The sequence below is a fragment of the Pyxicephalus adspersus genome, chromosome 11, assembly GCF_032062135.1.
Source record: "Pyxicephalus adspersus chromosome 11, UCB_Pads_2.0, whole genome shotgun sequence".
Lineage (NCBI taxonomy): Eukaryota > Metazoa > Chordata > Amphibia > Anura > Pyxicephalidae > Pyxicephalus > Pyxicephalus adspersus.
Window position 1 is genome coordinate 49511571 of NC_092868.1, and position 23893 is coordinate 49535463.

General features: G+C 38.1%; 1 protein-coding gene across 8 annotated transcripts in view; it reads right to left on the minus strand.

Annotated features, from left to right (window-relative positions):
- The window catches only part of ACOT7 (acyl-CoA thioesterase 7), a 123695-nt gene that overhangs the window by 25943 nt on the left and 73859 nt on the right, over positions 1 to 23893 (minus strand). For all 8 annotated transcript variants that reach the window (XM_072426896.1, XM_072426900.1, XM_072426895.1 and 5 more), the window contains one exon: positions 7548 to 7664. In XM_072426896.1, coding sequence (XP_072282997.1) covers positions 7548 to 7664 — 117 coding nt within the window. The remainder of the gene's footprint in view (positions 1 to 7547; positions 7665 to 23893) is intronic.

Below are 23893 nucleotides of genomic sequence, written 5' to 3' on the forward strand. Positions count from 1 at the left end.
CAACTAATATCAAATCACCCAGGTCCTCCCATGATCGTCTATCTTCTCCAGTCTTAGAGAGCTTTAATAATGCAGGCCCAATGTGAGAAATCATCAAAACGTTGGCGTGTACTCAATATCTTCAATAAAATTATGGACAAATAACAACAGAGCGTAGTCTGGGAGAATATCAGCAATGCATCGAGGTGAACAAATGAATTCCCAGAGAGCCATCTTAAATCTATAGTCCGTGCTCTGCTCATTTCCACGTGCTCCATAGATTGATCTCAACCTTAGCTTTCCTTTATAAAGTGGAACTGTTCAGTGGTATAGGAAACATTTAGAAATGCTTACAGCATCTAACCAAGGCCATGAGAAAATAACCCTTTGTTTTTATTTCCTTCTAAAAGATAGCAGTACACTTCCTAGTAAGTGAGGGTGCGCAGGCACTCATGTAGGGAGAGTCTCATAGCTGTGTATATTATATATATATATATATATATATATATATATATATATATATATATATATATATATATATATATATATATAATATATATATACATACACATACAGTGTGAGATTCAAGGTTGTTCTACCCCCGAATGCTACTATCACAGTACAGCATACAGTTCTCCATATTGAAAGCTCAGATATGAGAAAGCAAAACCTTGTCTTCACCAACATGGCCACCTCCACACACATTTACATTGCAGAACATAACATGGCAAGCCTGTAATGGGGAAAACTTCAGTTGCAGGAACACCAGTGGTCACTGGTCATTTGCTTTGCCTAGATTTTGTGGTCACTGCTTTTGGAGTTCAAATCCTAGTATGGACAATTTTCATTGTTATGTGATGGACTATTCTCCTTTAAATACTCACAAGTCCTTTTGTTCTATTCTATTTAGGATTCTCATTCTAGAACAGGAAGGAGGATTTGTGATAAAGAAAGCCAGCCAAGTATGCTAGGCATCTATCTTCCTTAGCATCTAATCATTTAAACAGCTACACAGCATTCTTATGGGAACGCAATGCTCAGGCCCACCACACAAGACAACAAATCCAATGTAAACGCTGATGACCTTGACCTCTAGCAGACACTGTTAGTTAAAAATAGCTGTTCCTACATGTTATATGAGAAACTATCAGGTCAGCTTTCTACGCTACGAGCAGTCAGAAAATCCAATTGTTTCCTTTCTATTTACTGCTGCACTGAATAGCCATTGTGCAAGCCAATACATCCGTAAGGCACTTGGACATGATATGCTTTTAGGGAACTCTATCTGTAGGCTATGCTTTTGTGTACAAGAAACGCAGAGCTCAATCTATTTTAATTATTTGGATGGACAATTTGAACAGAAATATGATCGATTCATTCAGTCAGCGTTATTGCTCAAAATTTGAGTGTCATTAGCTTTCGAGATGAGACCACAGATAAAAATATGATGAATAAATCAATTTTAACACCAGCAAAGCCAATGCTGACGAGGCCAAAGATGTACGGTAGGTGCCAAATGCACGAGTCAGGCGTTGGCCAAGAAAAGTAATTAGAGATTTTTGCAGTGTTACTGCAATGGGAAGTTGTGAGCCAAGTTGAATGCGTTAATAAGTTGTAGCAGCATTTATTTATTTGAAATGGTTCCCAACATAATAACTTGAGAATGTGCACAGTTGTGTGTTGTGGTGCACTTTAAAAAAAAATACAGCTGCACCTACATTTTTCTGGCGTTGCGGTGTGTTAAACTCCATTTATATTTAAAGTGCTGCCCTTGGGCTTGTCCAATCTAGCTGTGAAATTGTGGTGCAGATACCGCTTCCAAGTAAACAGTGCCTGTGGTTGAGATGCTACATTTAGCATCTCGCCCATGGCCATCCAAAGTTAAAAAATGGGGGTGGTAGTAAACCAATTACTTTTTCCTGGTGTAAAATAATGAAATGTTGATGCATGAAAAGTGCAGCAGTGGGGGTAGCCAAATGGTTAAAGTGCCAGCTGCTGGGAGCCACACAGGGACCGATGTTACCACCACTGGTACAAACAAGTCCCAAAGCAGCATGCGCTAATAAGTCACATAATCAGAGCAAAAGTAGCTTGAATAGCCAGATATTTAAATGAAGACACCCAGGTAGCTCTTTTGCCTGAACAATTCTACCTTTTATCAAGGACAACATGACCAATGCGTCAGCTCTAATCATAGGACTTGGAATCGGAGGGGACTGAAAATGATTACCAAAAATAATGAGTGCGGCTTTAAATCAGCGTTTCTCAACCTTTTTAAACATGAGGGAACCCCTTGCAATAACCTTCAGGTCTTCTATATTTACTATATCCAGAGCTCACATTATATTAGTGTGGTGGTCAGTGGGAAGAATTGCTCTTACATTGTTGGCCATTGGGAAGAATATCACCATTACAGATAGCCAAAAAGATCATTGGTATACAGTAAACTATCCAGAGTCACCAGTTGTTCATTGGTTAAGGAACCCCTAGCAACCTCTGGAGGAACCTTGGTTAAGAACACTGCTTTTAGATCTACTTTTCAACTGCAATGAGATAAGAAGGGGTTTAATATATTAACGTTTATAGTTACAGCTAAAATCTAGCCTTCTTGTCGGTCTTGCACAGGCTCATCTCCTGCTGAAATTCTTAAGTTCAATGCACATTAGTTGCCTCCTACAGTGAGCGTTAGAAATAAGCACACTTTATATCCTTGCTAACAGACATCCAGCATCATTAAGCCTATGTGCACACGTCAGATATCGAATAAAAATCTGGCTTGTGTACAACGTTCGTCAGGCAATGTTAATGGATCCGACTTGGCGGATCCCTGTCTGATGAACAATCATAACACAAGTGAAGGGGACAGAGCGGATTGGGGTGCTGCTCCGTTGTTCTTCCCTCTCCATAGAGCAGAGCAGCGTTGTATGTACAGTGCTCATTCAGTCTTTTATTGGTGAAAAGGATTGTGAAAGATCCTTTCCAACGACAAATATTAAACGTATGTATGGAGTCTTAGTCCATTCCTCTTCAACCTTACTGTCCTGGCCCCTTTCATTCCCATCTTGTGTGGGCATTACCACAGCTTCCGGTTTTCTGTGCAGTACCCTGTCAACCCTTCCTATCAGCTTTATTTTGCTTTTATTGAAGACCAAATGATTTAAATGGTTAAATCTATGGGTACTTAATGAAAATTGAAAGGTTTTATTGGGGAGTGGGTGGCAGAGAAGGTAAAATATTACCAGAGTAAACTTCAGCTTTATTATCTGTTTTAATACACCTATAACTAGCATTTAGTATTGCACATAGATGTTTTCCTGTATATTGAAAAGTGTTTGCAAACAATCGCTGATCCACTTTCTGTGCTGCTGTATGTGCACAGAATGTGCATAGCCATATCTGTAAAAAAGATTTAAAAAAAAATGGACTGGGTTAGAAGATACCCGATCTCTGCTTAGATGGGTATACTAACTCTAATTCTCCAGGAGATGTTTATGGCCATCTTTATCTCTGAAATACTACTGAGAATATATATTCAAGAAGAATAAAAATATATGCTGTTATATTTGCCACGCTCAGCTATGTTCTGCATGTTATGGACAAATGATTTGATGGAGCAGATGTCAATAATTAAAGTAAATTAATTAGTGCCGGTCAGACAAGATGGGAGCCTTGAATTTTCCTAGTCATTAATTTGAAACCAGCTTCTCATTATATTAACGCTACTTGTTTTAATGAGCACCTTCACAAAGAACAGAGAATTGCCAAATGTCAAGACTTCTCTACAAAATTACATACCAAGGGAGCTAAAGTCGTATAAGACAAAACAATGAACAAGTTGCTGAGAATTACGGTAAAAATTTTCAAAAGCCTAAATTAGTTACTAAGAGAAAGATTAGAAGAAAAACATAGTTCCTTAAGGTTTTTTTTTAATGGATTCTTTGTAATTATTTGGGTGAAGGTGGGCTTGAAAAACAAAGCCTGATCCATCAAATTGTCTAAAACCAGAACGCCAGACCCCACCTTGAAGAAATTGTGGTATTAGGTATGTTTATAAAACTGTAAACAATCGGATTGATCATTTTCAACACTTTTTCTGTCACACAGTTTATGTCATAAATCTGTTTGAAACATTTGCGGTTTTGAAAAGAGGAATTATTAAGGTAATTAGCAGCTCACTACTAATTACTACTGAAAATTTCCTGCATAACACACCTAAATAAGCTATTGACCTAAAAAACGTTATTTTGAATTATACATGAATAATAGAAGGGAATGGAAGCAGATGGTCAGTCAATGTAGAGAAAAATTGTTGTACATTTTAGTAACAGTACAAGTTATGGTCTGGGACCACAATCAAGGTGGAGCGGAGGACCCACGTGGAAGAAAAACATCAAATTGTACGATGTTGAATATTTATGGAACACAAATGAAGATTCTGCATGCTATCAACACATTTCCTGACTCAAAATGGTGCATTGGGTTCTTGTTGCATAAGGAGTTCTTTTGCATCCAAAAGAACACGTTAATAGGTATGTTTAATTGAGGGGAAAAAGAGAACCCTAGGGTTAGGGTTACTAAAGGTAAATATTGCAGCAAAGGGCATTTTGTATGGTATTTTTACTATTACTTTATCTGAAGTTAAAGAGGAACTAAAGCCAAAAGTGCCTAAAACAAAAAAAAAATCCACATACCTTCAATCCCACAGGGCTGTCCGATCCATGCGGAGGTTTCTTCTGTCGTGTTCTGCGTTGTCCCAGCATCCGTCTGCGAGCCGGAAAGCCGGGCGCCACCATCTTTGCCTCTTCTTCCTGTTCTTCTTCCTACGTCACCCGTCCCAGGTGCGAGGATGCCCAAGCATGCGCAGAAGGAACACCCAAGAGCTTCCTGGGATGCCTGACGTTAAGTATCCCAGGAGGCCTTGCGCTCCCATTCATTCTCGATCGCCTAGACCAGAGGTAGGCAAACTCCAGTCTTTAGGTACAGATACTTTTTGGATCTGGCCCAACTGAACTATTGCGTTATCGTTGACCTCCTGGAATGGCCTAGTAGTCTATAAACTTTGCCTACCCCTGGCCTAGGCAATCAAAAATTAAGGGGAGGTGCTACACTCTTCTTTATTTTTTTTATTATAAAGTGTTGCACTAAAAACAACAAAACAAAAAAAAAAAAAAACAGAATTTTTACTTAACATAAAAGGGTTGTCTACCCTTTTATGTAAAGTGAAATTTCTGAGTTTAGGTACGCTTTAAGCTTGAAATGTGTCCCCTCAAAGCAGTGAGTCTTAAACAGGATTCTGTGGAACTCAACGGTTACTCTGGAGGTTGCTAGGGGTTCCTTGAGCAATTTGTGCTTCTCAGGTCAGTTTAAATTACACCAGTTACATTACTGGCCAATGGGAGGAATACCACCGTGAATAAAAGCCCAAAAAGAGGAATTTCCATCCCAGGCAATGTATCATGTATTGGGCAAATCATAAATATTGGAAGGGGTTCCCCAAGAACCCCAGAAGTTGCTAGGACTATCTGTAAGGTTGACATTCTTCTCAATGGTCAGCAATGTAAAAGGCATTCTTTCCACTTACCACCATGCTAACTGTGAGCTGTGGATATAGAAGAGGTTCCTTAAGACCTGGAAGTTAATTTCATGGTCCCCCCATGTTAAATTGGTGGAGAAAGGCAGCTAAGACTACCTTAATCCAAACTTTTTCGAAAGCAATATTTTACTATACTATACTATACAATATACCTGTATGTGTGTATATATATATATATATATATATATATATATATATATATATATATATATATACACATATATATATATATATTATATGAATCCATCACACGCAAATAATTTTTTTTGAACTGTGGATATACATTTATGCATTCTACACAAATATAATTGACAACTGATGTCTCTAAGAAATGCATGAGGTTAGCATATCTATACATATTTATACTGAGCTAAAAAAAAGCTCTTAATTCATAATCCTATTTAATGTAAAGCTTCCACTGATTTTCTGGTGGATTGTTGCTGTTAATAACCCACCAGAATGCTGACAGTATTTTCTTTCCCGGCGTATTCCCTGGTGTTTATGTCTGTGGTCTGGATGCACAGCGGTGTTAGGGAAATGGCATGCTGGAAGGAAGTATTAGTGCAATCACTTAGGACATCTCCCAGTAATAACACATATGCTTCATCTTTTTTTCTCCCTATAACCTTTTAATTACACCAGCAAAATCATTTTATCTCTTTAACAGTGATTGCTAAATGAATCCCTGCGTAAGTGAAAATTATAGGCTTCTTTAAAAAACCCAATCACATTAATAACATGAAATGTTCATAGCTCAGTGGGATGCACTTTAACAATATTATCAACAAAAGCTGTTGAAGGCCCATCAAAAAGCACAACACCATAACATTTTTCATTCTCCCGTTTCCCCTTAATGAAATGCAATCATCGTTTTAGGGAAACTGCATCATCTTTTATTATTAATTTAATCTAAACATGTGCAAATGCAAATAATATCATATTGTGGTAATGATTAAAAAAATGGGTCTATTTTGTATGAATTATATGAACAGATGTTTTTACTTATTAAGTGGAGCCTCTTCTACGTTATGCTTTGATGATCTTTTGTTGCCACTACCAGACAGGTTCTCTCAACAGTCTTTGAGCCTCTAATATAGTTCTAGTAGCCAAGACTAGCTAGGTATCGTCATATGAAGGGACACTTTGTACTCTTATTAAAAATAATGATGTGATGAGCAATATGCTCTTATGATTCAAGTGTGAATTGTGTGATGTGTGAATTTAAATGGCTCTTTAATTTAAAAGCAGGGAGTGGCTTTAAAATAGGAATGTATTATTGTAACCAAAATCAAAAAAAAAAAGTATTGTCTATCCTCCAGGCACACATGGCTTTCTTAAAAAAAAAAAAATCCAGAGCTGCTATTTTGGTGATCTAACTCCGGGTTGGCAAACTCCGGCCTTTAGGGCAGATACGGCCTAGTCGGTAGTTCGTTCCGGCCTAACGCCCCATGGGCGTTCCTGCCTCCGGAGCCGTGGGTTGGTGGCCGGATCTGCCAGGGGGGTGTTAGGAACTACCAGAGCCGCCTCCTTGCTGTGGCTCCCCTATTTACTGTGGCCGGCGACGATGCTGCCGCGGTACATAGGAAACGCTCCTTGAAGGTAAATCCCTCTCCTCCACAATGCATACGGAGGAGAGAGATTTCACTACAGGGGGCGTTCCCTGGTGGGGGGCAGGGCCATTAGGGCAAGACTCAGAGTCCGGCCTAGTGTGCTCCCGCCCACCACTGAAATTGCATAGTGGCCATAAAATTTTGCCGACCCTGGTATAGACAGATTTAATTTGAAGGTGGCAAAGGAGGCGATTGGAATTCCATATCACAATACAATTGAGAAGCTATTGCGACCCCTCTGTGTTACTGAATAATAGAGTTGCATGCAGATTGGGCATTTGCATTTGAAACTAAAATATCAGAAAAGAAAATATTTCCTATGGGTTATGGTCTGTGAATGGTAGAACAATAAATACTGGACCCACCTTTCTGAATCTTGCGATGGAAATTAATAGCATCCACAGAAGCTGTAACTATGTTGGTCTTGCAATGACGGGCTGCAACAATGCCAGCTACTTCATCCATTAACTTCATGGTAACGCCTGGAAAAAAAAAAAGTTAAGCGTTAACATTTTCATTCAATTTAAGAAAGAAAAATCAAGTCGGGGTACTGATAGTGGCTGGCTGTGCATCAATAACAAAGTTACCTAAATTCTTACTTCTTACATTCAAGTTTGTTAATAAGAAGTATATGCTCTTTAAAACTAAAAGCTAGAAAGCATAGTTCCAATCAATATAGATTCTGCAGGCCATTTTATTCCCCTTCTTGGCCTTTTTAAGGTTATCTTCAAACGTTATGAAGAAGGCACCAAAGTTATTCAAGCCATTCTCCCAGCAGCTCAGCTCTCCCAGCAGGGAGTCTCCAGCAGTGACAGCTTTGAATACTGAGGTTGAATTGTCGCACGGTGCTTTCTGATACAAACTGCACACAGAATATACATAGGTTTACTTTATAGCCTAATTGCAAGAGTATACCTTTGGTTAGCTGACTAATCAAGCAACAGCTTTTTTGGATTTATAATGTTCAGATTGGACAATATAAATAAATATTTTTAAATATAGGTTTTGGCGTTTGTGTGAATGATCAATCAAATTGTAACAGAATTTCGGGACTTCCAACTGATCCATTGTTTGGAAAATCTGTTAAACTGGTTGGTTGAGAGCAAATTTGATGTACTTGTAAGCACTAGGTCTAGGTTTTAACTTGAGGTGGACCTAAATAAAATGGCCTGCAGAATCCATATTGATTGGAACTATGCTTTCTAGCTTTTAGTACAGAACAAAAACACAAAATATTTTATAGAGGCTGAAAAAAAATCATCCAATCAGATGTTGACTTTCATTTCCACCATCTATTGGAATGGCAGGAACAATCTAAATGATTGCTTTGATGGAAACTGTACAAATTGGCCATCATAGGCACAATGTTGCTTTTAAAATCAATTCACCCTTCCGTTCATCACAGGTAGTATAAACATAGCCATTGAAACACATTAAAAGAGAGATAATTGCAGCAGGATAAAACACCTGCTCTGCTGACACACTTCACAATAAAAAGATAATTCACAGCTGATCTTGAAAGCATAGATGAATTTATTATCATTTGAAATGGAAGGAAGCCATGCTAACTGCATATTACGTCCAGCTGATTTAAACCGATAGGCTTTATCTCAGATATTGTCAAATGACTGCGGATCTCCAGCTGCGATGGCTCTTCAATGTCTCCTCATTCCAGGGCTGCCTGTGGCTAGGACAGCCGGTGTGTGGTACTTTTGCTTTTATCAGTCTTTTCAATAATAAGCCAAAACTCCAAACAAAAATCACAATCTCACAATGCCCACATATACATCATAGTGCCAAAGTCATGTGGACTTCATTTGTTCCTAGTGAAAAGTACTGGTAATGCTACAGCATACACAGACAAATGTGCACTTCTAACATTGGGCCCGATTCAATAAAGCTCTCTGGAGAGGATACACGTTCATCAGTGAAGCTGGGTGATCCAGCAAATCTGGAATGGATCTAGTCCAGAACTGAAAACATTTGCTAACAAATAGCTAAAGACTTTTAGTAAATCCATTCCAGATTTGCTGGATCATCCAGCTTCACTGATGAACGTGTATTCTCTCCAGCCTTGGAGAGCTTTATTAAATCAGGCTCATTCGCTTTATTAATGCCAACAGACTCAAAGACGTGCATTGAGATAAGAGTTTGGGGAAGGCCCTTTTGCTTTCTAAAGACATATTCTGATTAGTTTAGTGTTGATGAACTTGAATGGCCTGCTCAGAGACCTGTCAGAAACTCTACAGCCAACTAATATCATCAATTGTATGCAGGTTAAGAAGAAAGACAGAAGATAGCAAGGGTTTTTCGTGGCAATATATTGCAAAGAACAAAATGTAAATATAAACTTAAATCAAAATGTGTGACGTAACACTTCATTTGGTCTCTCCCATATACACAAGCATTGAAAAAGTTACCTATAAGCTAGGATGTAGTATCCCTAATTAATTAGGTGTTTGTATCACAACATGTTTCGCCTATCAGCTTCCTCAGGGTATATGGCAGAGAATGTTTATTGGAAAGCTGTACATGTACAGCTTTTGTGATTTAGGTTTAATATTATAAATGAAGCCATCACTTTTATCACATTTCTGCTAATATTAAAGCAATACAAAAAAAAAACAGTACAGTACTACAATAAATCCTCATATAAAATGTACACACCGAGGCAGAACTGTGGGACAATTCAACCTCATAATTCACTGCTAGCGTAGGGTTAACTGAGCTGCGGAGTCCCTGCTTAGAGGCAATAGCGTGGAGAGCTGAGCTGCTGAGAGAATGGCCTAAATGATTTTGGGCTTTCTTCATAAACTTTGGAGATGAGTTGCTTTACAGTTCATGCAGCTAAAAAGGCCAAGGAAGGAAGGGTCTTGTTTTAAGCATCATATCTGGCTTATTAACGGATGGTAAAATTCAAACTGTGTCCATTGCTCTGCGTCGGCATATTTGAAACAACAGGGGAATGAAACTCCATTTAAAGAGAACAGGTATTTTTTCTAAGGTAACAGTTTGTCTTGGTTACTGAAGTTTCCCTAGGCACACCCTGTTAACCTGCTGGAGCCCTATCAGTCCATTGAACCTACTCCCACGTGACAGCGCCCCACCCTGGTGACTGGCCACTAGGGCACCCCGTTCTGTGTGATGGCAGGAAGGATTTAAAAAAACGAGCAAAGCAACATGATTACTCTAACTTACAGGATGCACTCCTGCAGAGCTGGTACAGACTTATTTTAAACTTTTGACTAGAGTGGACCCTTTAATTTTCTTTATTAACAAAAGCCTGCTGTTTCTGCATCAAATCCTTGACCTAATTTGGAAAAGGGATCAGGCAGCCTTAATGTAAAGGAAAATGGACTGAAAACATCTGTTTGGAATTTTGTCAGAATCCTGAAGCAACCATGGAATGTAATTTGTTTGAATCCAGCTGTGTTCAATATGTTTATATGTACAGTAAATATATAACTTGAAAACATGTGACCAGGTCAATGTTCAGAAAACCACATTTCAACAACAGACACAATAAATGAGATTTTCTGAGCCTGGATTATGGAAACCAGAGAAGGAAACCGGGGCTTCTGTTCATAGAAGCCAACAATGTTTTGTCTTTTATTTTCCAATCTAATATAAGACTAAAATATGGAATACAATTTGTTCTCAGGGGTAACACATGTACCTCCCTTTGCATTACATATGTAAGGTGGATATATTAAACACAGGACAGTGGATTTTATTATTATGTGCCAGGATATAGGTGCAAAGTAGATGTAAATCCTAACTGAATTTCATCCGCATCTGCTATTTCTTGAATTTGAGAGTTGTAATGTATAAATTTTACACAGGCAAAAGTGTCAAGGCTGGGGAATTGTACTAATGCATGAATTGAGATTGCCTATTTTCTTGAATTGCAGATCAGACCGACCTACAAGCAAATATTCATATAAGTTTAAATCTTGCAAAGCATAGATACTGCTAAAACCATTGCTATTTTAGAAAAAATTACAAAATCAGACATTCTACACTAAAAGTGGAAAAATGTTTGTACCAGGATGTTTAAAGGGCTCTGTCACTTTGCCAATTCAGAGTCACTTTCTATGGCTGTCATTAACCCGAATACTATAGTTCCTCATGCTATCTGACTGATCAATCCCTCTAGGGTTCAAACCCAGTGACTACTTTAGAGTTGGATGGTGTAGGGTTGATGGCATTGTCCATCTCATCAGGTGACAGTGCTCAGGCCTGAGCCTTGTATCCTCAGAGGCGGTCACATGTTCCCCATTCTGTACCCAAAGGCGTCTTTGTAACAGCCTCAACTTAGCAATAGGTTAGTGTAGCAAAAGTAAGAATATGTTGGTAAAAGAGACAGCTTGTAAGAGACTGAATGGACAAAACTACATAGGTTAAAAAAAAAAAACATACGTCCTTGAAGTGCAACCACTAGGGAAATAAACATATCCCAGATAAAAACCTTCTTATACAAGCAGTTGATCCAGAGGAAGGAAAAAACCCTTACAAAGCCTGGTTCAATTTGCTCCAACAGGGGAAAAAAATCCATCCTGATCCCATTGGATGTTCCCTAAATCAACGGTGTCTTTTGTTTTTACTTTAAAACTTTCATATCTAGTTATATTCTGTGCTTCTAGAAAAGCATCCAGCATTTTCTTAAAGCAATTAATAGAACTTTCTGAAACTACTTCCCGAGGCAGCCAATTCCACATTTTCACCGACCTTACAGTGAAGAATCCCTTCCTTATCTGGAGATTAAATTTCTTTTTGCTCCAGACGCAAAGAATCACCCATGTCCTTTGTAAAGCCTTTAAAGTGAATAATCGGGAAGAGAGTTCTCTATATGGAGCAGAATGGATATATCCCCCCCTATACGTCTCTTCTCAAGGGAGAATAGATTTGGTTCAGCTAATCTCTCCTCATAGCTGAGCTCCTCAATTCCTTTTATTGGTTTAGTTGCCCTTCTCTGCACTCTCTCTAAAGTGATAGTCTTTAAAATCAAATCTGAAATCTAGGGGTTAACTGTCTATCCAAGAAAGCCGATCATTTTCTTGTCTTTTGTTCATGAAGCCAGTTAACAAAACTTTGTTGGCAAGAATGATCCCTGCATATACATTGATCTCTACAGGCAGCTAAAAATAAGGGCAGTCCAGGAATACTTCAGTCCTAAAAATATGTTATGATTATAGCTAGACAGCAGTTGGGTAGCCAACCCCTTCCTAGGTGAGCGGATTCCAAGAAGGCAAAAAACTGAGCAACATCTCCATTTGTCCTGTCCCCTTTTAGGTTTCTTCTTTATCAGATTTAATTTGCGATATGTTCAGAATAGACACATGTAATCTTCAATAAAGAAGTTTTTTTTTTTTGGCAGGCTAGAACACTCTTATCATATTTCTGAGAAAATTCGAAGGAAACTGAATTCCCTGAAGCCAGTACAAGTCAGTATTAGATGATGAAAATCTAAGCGTTCCCGAGAAATGGAAGTGACGGCACTTACTGTCAGGTGAAAGCTGAAACTAATGGATAACCATTCCTTATTTTACAACAGTCTCCCATCGGAGATGGCTACTCTTTTGCTGGGATGATTCTCAGGGGGAAAAAATGATCTGTTTCAAAAAAATCATATTACCATTTTTCCATTTCTCTTTTGTATGGTAGGGTATGCAACTACAAAAGAAGGGTTAACCCCTCAGTGGTCTGTCATAGTATATGTGATCTACTTTAAGAATATCAATCATGGAGTAACTCTTTAGTGCCAATTCCTCTGTGCATGTGCTTATCCATCAGCACCCAGGACATTGACATGAACCCTTCAGCACCAAATACCGAATTTATGTGCTTCATCCTTTTACCACCTGTTTTTCAAATGATGTCTTCTTATGTGCATCAATGTTAAGGTGCCATTATCCTGCATTTACCCTCAGCTACCAATACCTAGCATTAAAAAACCTCCTCTTCCACTGTCAACTTCACCATGTGCAACTCCATGACACAGGCCCTGTTAATAACTAGTTTAAATCATGCCTCTTTTTTTATTTTTTACATCCATCATTCCCATCTTTTGCTGCCACACTCCTCCCAATTAAATTTCCATATCCTTCCCACCAGGTTTACAGACAGCAGCATTGCAGACACAATCCCAGCCTCCTTCACTGTCCTAGTATATACCGATTCAGTTTTAGCAGTCGTATTTCCTGGATCCTAATTTTAACCTCCATTCCTCCTCTGTAGAACCTTTTGTGTTTATAACTCTGCTCCCACGCTACTGATCTATAATTATTTAAATGAGTGCCAAATGCATTATGAATTCTTCCCCCATGTCATTCACCTGTATGGCCATTTTTTTTTAGTGATCATGTTGATGAATATAGAAAGAATTGAAACGGCTGTTTCAAAGTCCACAATCCCCTTTTACATATACTGTCACTAATATATTATTGCCCTTTTAATGCCTCCAGACTTCTCTACTTGCACATACTGTTCACTGACATAATCTCTGTACATATCACACATTCTGTTTTTTGTCATACCCCCTGCACTCCTATTCTGCACATACTGACTGCTGTCCTACCCCCTGCACTCCTATTCTGCACATACTGACTGCTGTCCTACCCTCTGCACTCCTACACATATCACACCCTTTGAACTTGTATCCTGCACTTTCCATCCTCTGTCCTACACTCCACATTCCTCTCTTTAACATACCTACCTCTGCAACACCCCTGCACTCCTCTCTTGCCTGCCACTTTCCCGTTTTGCTATATTATAATTTTTCCTGTTCTGGAAAGGTCCCAGTTTTGCTATTAAAATTGGAATGCATCTAGTTCAAGTGCCTAATAGTGTCCAGGTATTGGCTTTGAGTTTTTACCTGGTCTTAGTTTCCTGTACACACCTGTGGAGTATACCGGTAATTGGGAGGGGGAGGACAACCTGATATACAGGTTGTATTTGCAGCATCTAGAAGAACCGTGGGGGATAGTTATGACATGACGATGCAGTGAAAAGGTTTTTTTTCCTTTTACATATTTGATGTATTGTACAGTGTTGTCAATATACAACCATGCATGAAAAACTCCCAGTAGTTTTCAGTTTGAGCATGAACAATGTCAGGTACAGAATCCCCAACCACAAAGTTACTAATTTACATTTCATGGACAGCTAGATTGTGTGAATCTATGCAAGCCGCTAGCTCTAAGACTAAGCTATTACTAGTCTGAGTTTTAAACGAATACTCTTCTGATTTCAGCTGTCAGGTTCTCTGCATTTCTCTTTCTGTGCAAAGTGAAACATTTTTTATTGTGAACTGATGTATACTGCTAAATTGCATATTGGTGTCCAAGCTTCAGTGACCTTTGGTCACTGTTGGTTCGGTAGGTCTACGAGCCAGACCTTGACCATGCAGTATTCCCTAACTGATATGTGGAAAAGTGGGGTCTGAGACTGAAGAGGTGCCAGGTTGGAATCTCGGCCGGGACACTATCTGCAAAGAGTTTGAAGGTTCTCTCTGTGTTTGTGTGGATTTCCTCCCACCTCACAAAACATGCAGTAAGGATTATTGACCCCCCCCCCCCCCAAATTGACCCTAGACTGTATTAAAGACATATGACTATGGTAGGGACATTAGATTGTGAGCTCCTTTCAGGGACAGGTATTGACATGACTATGGACTTTTTTTACAGCGCTCTGTAATTTATCGGCGCTATATAATAATAATTGGTGTTTGGATTAGCTGCGAAGGATCACCACATTTTAACACATAAGTATATCAGTTGTGCATTGATTTAGTTTCGTTTACCCCAAATACTGAAATATGTGGTTAAAGTCTTGAGATCATAACTAGGATTTTTGTCTTTGGCAAACTCTCCCTCTGTAGCTGAAACAAATCAAGACGTCTGCATGCTTCTATGTTGGGACTGTTGGAAACATTCCTCTCTAACAGCTGTATCACATATGGTTTCACTTATGTGACATTGATTTTCTTTCTATTTTTTTTTTCCTCCTAAAGGTCAAACTCTGTCCAGCAATGGAAAATATGATTATTCCGATGACTAAAAGAGAATATTACATTAATACGGCCATGCTGTTGCCAGCTGACACTTTGCTAGTAAAGATAAGCCTGTAATTCAGTGATGGGTGGGAGGTTATGAGCTCTGGGTGGATATTTTAAAGGGTAATGCCATCTTTCTGACATTTATAATGTAATACGGGGGAAGTAGAATGGAGTCAGCTCTCCAAAACAATATTTACCTTGTTCTGAAGTATGTATGGTCCAGTAAAGGAAAGATTAAACACATTATTCTGCTAGGAATTCAGAAACACCAGGTACATCAGCCTGTCTCAACCTTTTGAACATTGGGAAACCCTTGAAATACATTTCAGAGAACCCCTTCTATAAATACTATGTGCACAGCTCAAAGTAGATTAGCATACTGGTCAGTGGAAAAAATGTCAACCTTTAAGATAGCCCAAAAAATGATTGGTGTACAAAAGGAACCTCTAGCAGCTCCTGGAGGAACCATGTTTAAGAAACACCGATATATAGAGCATTAAAAGACACTGAAAGCCAAATATTGTGGAGAAAAAAAAACAGTATACAGTGGTACCTTGGTATAAGTCCTTAATCCGTTCCAGATCCTTGGACTTATACCAAACAAATTTTTCCTATAAGAGTTGAAAGGAAAATTAATAATCCGTTCGCATGAAAAAAAATCCTATTGTTATTGTCATATTTTACATTGATGGGGCTGTATGAAATAATTTAAATACTGCTCAAAACTAAAATATATAACTACAAAAGCATTTAGATGAAATAAATGAAAATTTAACCTCACTTTACCTTGCTGAGAAGAGTCGAGTGCCTACTAGGATGGTGCTGAGAAGGGAGGAGGAGGAGATGTAATTCACAGAGAGTTATAGCACGGGTTGTTCACTGAATGGTAGCAACTGGCGTACTGACTCTGGTGGGCAGTCGTGGCTTTGTCTCGATGGAGGTAAATAAGGGTAGCGCGCAGTGTTAGGACTCATTTTGACCCATACAAGTTCTAGCACAAAGATTGTATACCAAGCAAAATTTTTCGTGTCCAAACAGGACTTATACCAAGTTGGACTTATTCCAAAGTGGACTTATACCGAGGTACCACTGTAGTTTGTAACCATTTAAGCAAACTTTATCTAGTAAGCAAAAGCCTTCAACTAGAATTGGTCCTATCCCATTCCATGACCTGCATCTTAGAAGTGATGCCACCCATTACTCTAGGGAATAGACATTGCCAAACCCATTGTACATGTCATAATTTGCTGGGGAAAATTAGCCAAGAATAAATGTTTGGTAAAGTGCGGGCATCACTGAGTGGCTGAGCATACTGATGCACTTGTGACAGAAGTGAGGACACATTTGTTGTGAAGCTGAACTCAAAACCAAAAGTTTTATTTAAATCCATTCTTTTAATCTATTTAATCTATCTCTTCTATAACCAACAAAGATAAAAATCTACCTTGTTTGCTCCAAGGCAATGTAAAAGCTTGTAAAAATAGCCTGATCAGAACTGTGACAGGGACCCCACAGGTGCAAGAAAAACTTCAGGGGGGCAGAAACAAGACCAGTCACCCTGCACATAGGAAGAGAGCAGTAGTGGCTGGTCTTTAGCGCAGGCATCATGCTGGATTACTGCAAAAATACACAAATAGACAATATTTTTCCTGCTCTTAAGGTTTATAATTCTAACATATGAGTAAATGTAAAAGATTGCAACAAGTTCTTGGATTTACTGATTGCATTTATTTTCCTATTTTGCTGGAAGGCTAAAAGTATTTTCTACAAGTACAGAACACAGTGATTGATCCTTATCCAGTGCCTTTGTAACTTCCAGTTACTCTTTTCATTCCAATTGCCTTGGTGTCACTGGTATTGAAAGTGCGGGAGAATAAAAAAAATGAGTTCTAATCATAATGAGTACAAGAAAGTAAATCCTACAATAGGGACATTTACCAGTGGGAGATTTTTTTTGAGAAATGTTCTCATTTTTTGTTGTATCAGTGGGACAGGATTTAAAGAAAAACTATCCAAATGGGTATAATCAAAAACAAAAAAAAATGATGGTATCTAAGTTTCCCATTCCCCACTCTATCCAAAATGCTCCCCCCCATGTAATATGATATAAAAAATGATATTTTTAATTTCCAAGCCAACTTCTGCAATCAATACCACTCTTCCTTCATATGCAATGGACAAAAGGAGACACTTTAAGGTGTCTGTAGTCAAATCAGGAAGTTCCAATCAAGATAGCAGCCAAGGGTGACCACGCTGCTTATTACTAAATGCAATATAGTAAATGAGCATTGTTATCCCAGGACAGGAAGGGTGCTCCTGGTTTGAGAACATAGCTTTAAAAATTTTTTTTTACTGCAATATAGGAAGTTTTAATACCCTAACCTGGAACAAGTATGTGGCCAGAGACTGTCTTGATTTGCATATCGGCAATAGTCTGCAGGAGAGCCATGTTCGGGTTCAATAGGCCTCCAATGTATTCATAGCAGTCACGATGCATCCCTAAGCAATTATCTAATCAATTACCACATGCACCATTAAGCGCTATATGTCTGTTATTTACCCTAAACAAAATTAACCATAATAGTTTAAAGCAGCATCTTTGGCCTTAACACGCTTACAATTACCAACCCCCTAGAAAACAAGTATAAAACTAAACACAAAAAATACAATAATAAAAAAAGAACATAAATAAAATGGGATCTCTAAAATGGAACAATCCCCTACAGTTGGTATGAGAGAGTTATATAGCATTATTACAAGCATGTTCTATATTTAAACCTGCAAATTTATGCCATTTTGAAAAGTGCCCTTTTTTTAAATGACTGTCTGGAGCTGTGTAATTAAAGCGGAGTTACGGCTTGATAATGAAGGGTTTCTATGGCAACTGATTTTATTTGCAACATAAAGAGCCGCAAGGCCCCACTTGTAGGTGCTCATGTGAAAATAAAATTATGTCATTATATCAACAAAAAAACCCAAAAACATTCATATAGGTTCTTTATAGACACGTGAATCTCTGCTTTATTCATCAATATTTATTCACACCCTGCGTGCAATGAACTAAATAGAGCTTTCCAATTATTTAACGTTAAATATATTTATTTAGGAGGAATGGTACAATGCTAGCAATATCAGCTTTTTAAATTTGATCAGATTTTTCGCTGAAAGGGGCAGGGTCTTCCCTCCCCTGTCTGTCATTTGCAACCCTTATTTAATGTACAGCGCTGCATACTATGTTGGCACTATATAAATACTGTTTAATAATAAAATCTAATTCATATTGGGGGTTGCAAAGTAATTATGCAGGTAAATAAATATAATCCGATAGTGAAAGTTAATGTAATGTGATGAACATTTAACAGCTCAATAACACTTATGCTTTGCACAAGGGTACATATTCCATTGGGAGGAAGAGGAAAAGAAGGCTCTTTTTATGGCACATACATGTTAAACTTCATTTTTAAAAGTACATTTTATTAAATTCATCAAAACATTAAAAGATTTACCACAAACGAGTAGTAGACAATCGTATATTCTTAAAGATCAATTTAAAAGGTTATACATAGTCAAAAAGTCACAATTCTTTATATAAGCTTAGGAGAAGGTGGTAAAATGTAATTAAATTGCGACACGTTTCGCCTTAAAAGGGCTTCATCAGGGGAATACTGAGTGACATTCCTGGTAATATGAATGTATAACTTTAGAAAGGTTAAAAGGGAGATGGAGGTGAGCTGAACAGATTGAAAACAATGATCTCAAATACCTAGAAAGGAGATGACTGGGAAATGTTTTGATGTCTATGAGAAGATACAAAATCGCAGAAGAAGGGTGCTGATATATATGAAAAACAACAAATAATGTGATGGTAGGATAGGTGTTAGGTGGGAAAGCTGTATGTAAAATGCAGCCAATATGTACCTAAGAAATAGGCTTTCCTCTGGATGAAACAACAACCTGATATTATCTCTTCCTTCCTAAAGCACAGACGCTCCTCTCCTGCGCATGCGGGCCGTTCTGACAGTATTACACAAGGATGTACATAGAGAGGTTCAATATGAGCCGCTGCATGAGGGCCCTGGACCCTCCTCTAATTCTTGACTTTTAAGATAGCATGTGTATGTATTTATACACTTTTATTTGCATTTTTCACCTTATTTGCATTTTTTCAATATGTTTTAGGCAGTTACTGTATTATCTACAAGCTATGGTGGCCTTTGCAAGCTGAAACCTTTTCTTCTTTAACCTGTACGTGTTAATAAATCATAGTCAAAATAGCGATCACATGATCAGGAAACACTATGCTAGATTCCCTAATTGTTTCCAGGGAATTAAGCTGTAGGTAACAGCCAAGGCTTGAAAGCTAGCAGTGGCCCTTAGGAAATCTACATATTGTGGGATCAAACTCTGACATGGTATAGTACGGTACTAGTATGGTCAAAAGAAGGTTTAGAGGAGATATTTTGAATAAGATTGTTTAAAAAGGAACACAAAAAAAGAAAAGTCCTTAGGATGCATGCAATCTAGTTTTGGTCAACCATGGTTCATAAGAGATTTCTTTTTCTTTATTCTGGATCAGCTGTGGATTAAGTATTTGTATGTGAAGATTTTTAAATTACAGATGTAATACATTTTTGGTTGGTTGAGCTTAATGAACTTTTATTTTCTTCAACTAGTCAAACTTTGTGGAAATTTAGAATGTTAATTGTTAATATAAATATGAGTTTTATAGGATAATTAATATTTAATGAAAGTCTATTCCAAAACGATTAAAATGGCTGATAAGTTCACTTTAAAGTGGAGCTAAAATTCCACTTTGAAGGTTGGTGATTCAGGTAGGTGGTTATTGAAGAAAGGGGCAGGTGATGTCCCTTCTGCAATACCTGTTCTTACCTGCCTGATCGCCATCCAATTGTCAAATTCTGTTGCGTAGATCAGCGTTGGTTGCCAGTGAAAGATAGCAATCCTGGCTTCCCTTGTGCATGCCAGAAATGAATGAATGTTAGGTCATCCCAGCCAAGCCAACCAAGATAGCTGAAGATCATCAACAAGACAAAGAAAGATTGCGGCACCATGAAAAGGTGAATATCGCAGGTTTGGTTTTGCTTTTGCTTTTAAGGTTGATAAACTTATTGCTCTTATCATCTCCCGTCTGGACTACTGTAACATCCTTCTCGCTGGTATTCCACTAACCCGACTCTCTCCTCTACAATCTATTATGAATGCTGCAGCCAGACTCATCCATCCTTCCCTCCGCTCCTCTTCCGCTACATCTCTTTGTAGTTCTCTCCATTGGCTTCCTTTTCACCTTAGAATTAAATTTAAGCTCCTGTGCTTTGCCTTCAAATCCCTACACAGTTGTTGTCCCACTTACATCTCTGACATGGTTAAAAAATACTCCCCCTGCCGCTCTCTCCGCTCCTCCAATGACATACTACTGACTTCCTCACTCATAACCTCATCACACGCAAGGATACAAGACTTCTCTAGAGCTGCTCCAACTCTCTGGAATGGTCTTCCTCGTCCTATTCGGCTTGCTCCTACTTTCTGCTCATTTAAAAGAGCGCTCAAAACCCATTTTTTCAAACTTGCCTACCCGGCTTCTTCTGTCATTTGAAACCATCACTACTTCCCACACTACATATCTCCCATCCTTTTGTGTGTGAAATTTCCCCACCTACTAGATTGTAAGCTCTTCGGGGCAGGGTCCTCTCCTCCTGTATCACTGTCTGTATTAGTCTGTCATTTGCAATCCCTATTTAATGTACAGCGCTGCGTAATATGTTGGCGCTATATAAATCCTGTTTATTAATAATAATAATAATAATAATAATAACTTATTCACACCTCTAATTCCGAAAATGGAACAGTTCTCTAGAAATTGGCTTCAGCAAAGAACAGAGCTTTACCTTCACTTTAAACCCAGCTGAAAACACAGAAAATGAGAATTCCATTTGGAATTAAACTACAGCTTGATAACTAGCAATGGTATGCTAATGACTTTTTAATTTGCACACCTGCATTTGGAACAGCAATCCCAGCTAATGTATTTGTAAATATCGCACAAGTCAGATAGGAGCCCATAAATGCGAGCTGTTAAAAGTCTGTTCTATTTTTATGTGACTGAAATGGTGCTAAAAGCACTATACCTAGAATGTGATTTATTACTGTGTGGAGGAAGAAGTTTTATATAGAAAGCAACCAATTGGATCCTTTTCTTTCTACTTCTCACAAGCTTCAGCTAGAAAAATGGTGGCTTGGTCAGATTAGATGATGTGGTCTGAAAAGATTGCTTATCTTGATTTTCCCAATTATTCAAGTTTATTCATTGGGTAAGAGCTCCTACCCCAGTCTATGACATAATTGTGCAAGATATTCAGAATTGGAATGAAATTGGAATGAAAGACTGCAGACCTACTATGAAAGATGGTCTGAGACTACAAATTTGTTTGAAGCTTTGTAAATGTAAATGAAAAATGTGAAGTCTGAAGACCATCAGTGACTTGAGGCTGTTAGAGAAGGCTGACAGTTCATCGCCTTTTCAAGTCACGGGTTGCATTCCAACCAATCAATGCAGGGGCCCAAGAGCAACTCAGTAAGCACCAAGGGGCCTAAATGGCCATTGAACCACAAGTTGGGATCCAGGGCTCTACCTAAAGCACATTCAGACCTACACTAGAAAATGCTAGTCGAGGATTGTCGAGGAAAGTCAGCATCTGAATGATTGCTGTGGAACAATTAGGATTGTCCAAGGTTGGCTATAAACAGCAGTATACTACCCAGAAAAAACTATAGGTGGGTGGTGCCCCCTGTATTGTGACCTATTGCAGCTATTTGTAGTTAGGGTACAATGCCACCTTCAAATAATTTAGGTAACCTCTACATCTCTTTCAAATTTCCTCTAAGGTAAGGGTGCTAGAAGACTCAGTAATTTTTTGGTACCCTAAAGGATCCCTGGTAAGTCCACGCAAGATTAGCTTCAATTACAAGTTTAAACAATTTCTTTGCACCTTGAAACAATAAAACTAAACTACCTTCATTACTGTAGGACGACAATGGTGGTGGCAATGTATATACAGTTAGGTCCATATATATATGTTCTTTTTAAATACTTGGTTGTTTCATTTAAAATTGATTGTGGTAATGAACAGAACCAAAATTAGAAAAAAGTTGTCTCTGTCCAAATATTCATGGACCTAACTGTATTACCCCTATAGGCCACAAAATCAAAAAAGACGCAATATGATCCTAATACAACATCATCTAAAGTATAAAATAAGTAACTTAAACATAGATTTTCATAACAATCCATGCATATATGCAAGATATATTATAGATTTTACCTTTTTTGAGCAGTTTTGTTGAACAATTCTATTGTTAAAGAGAAAATGAACTCTGGAAGCTGTGCCCATAAAATGGTAGGTAGGTAGCAAAGGACTAGTTACCGAACCATGGAATCTCATTAGCTGATCTTTTCCTCAATAATGACTTACAGAGATACAGTCAAGAAAAAGGCATAATGTTTGCAGGGGAAGGCAGGGCTTTCCCTCTTCATTCTAAAGCCTCCAGTAAGTAGAATAGTGAACAGTTTGGTAATACCTAAACCTCACTGGCAGGGCTCTGGAGATTAAGACAAAAGGCATGGTTGCAGAAAATGCTTGTATGCCAAGAGGAAATACAATTCTGCACAACTACCTACTATATATGATCATATACAAGTTGTGCGGGCTAAAGGGATCTGAAAGCACAGTGCTATTCAATTTCATAGTAAAATTAAAACGTATCCTTCAGCCCTACATGTCATGAAAAAGTACAATCTGAAATGTATGACTACTAAAGCCATCAATATACTTTTTACAAGCTTAATTTTCTAGGGTAAAAAAAGGCAAACTCTTCAGAAGTAAACACAAGGCAAGGACCCATATAAAAAGATATTGTAGATCATTTGCAGACATTCTGTAAAACCCTTGATGAACTAATTTGCAATAAATAAAATAAATGAAAAGATAGTGGGCTTTCTGAATTTGGCACATTTGAGGGTTTTCCAGATTTGCTCTAATAGTTCACCCATAGATGTTGCTTTTTTGTTTTTATTATGACTTGAAAACCTTTTGTAGTAGAGATTCTCATGCAGTGTGTGGGATTCCCATTTATATATAGCAGCAGAGATGTCAGCACAGACCTGCATCATCCCCTAGCACCAAAACATATCATTAAATTTCAGAAGACAGCAATGTTGTCTAGATATATTGCTCTGCTCTATGTGGTCTTCCTATAATAATAAAGGTCAGATGGCTAAGTGTCTACTGGTGCCTGTGGGCAATCCCCTAAAAACAAATCACTCCTTGCCAATTACCTTCTAGCTGTAGCAATGGTTCTAAATATTACATTAATGGATTCGGTGAAGAGGTAAATGCTCATAAAAGCTGGATTGTAAGACCTGGATTACTTAATAAAAAAAAAATCTATGTAGTTTTTATTGCAACCACTAAGATGCATGTATGCCTTTGGGACTGAACTTCTATCAAGATTTTATTGCTGCCTGTGACCCTGATTAAGAGACCCATTTGGGTCTATTTATCAATATTTTCACACAACTTGCACCCAGGATTCAAAAATTTTTTTTTCAGTTCAATTAAAAAAATGTGATATAAAAAG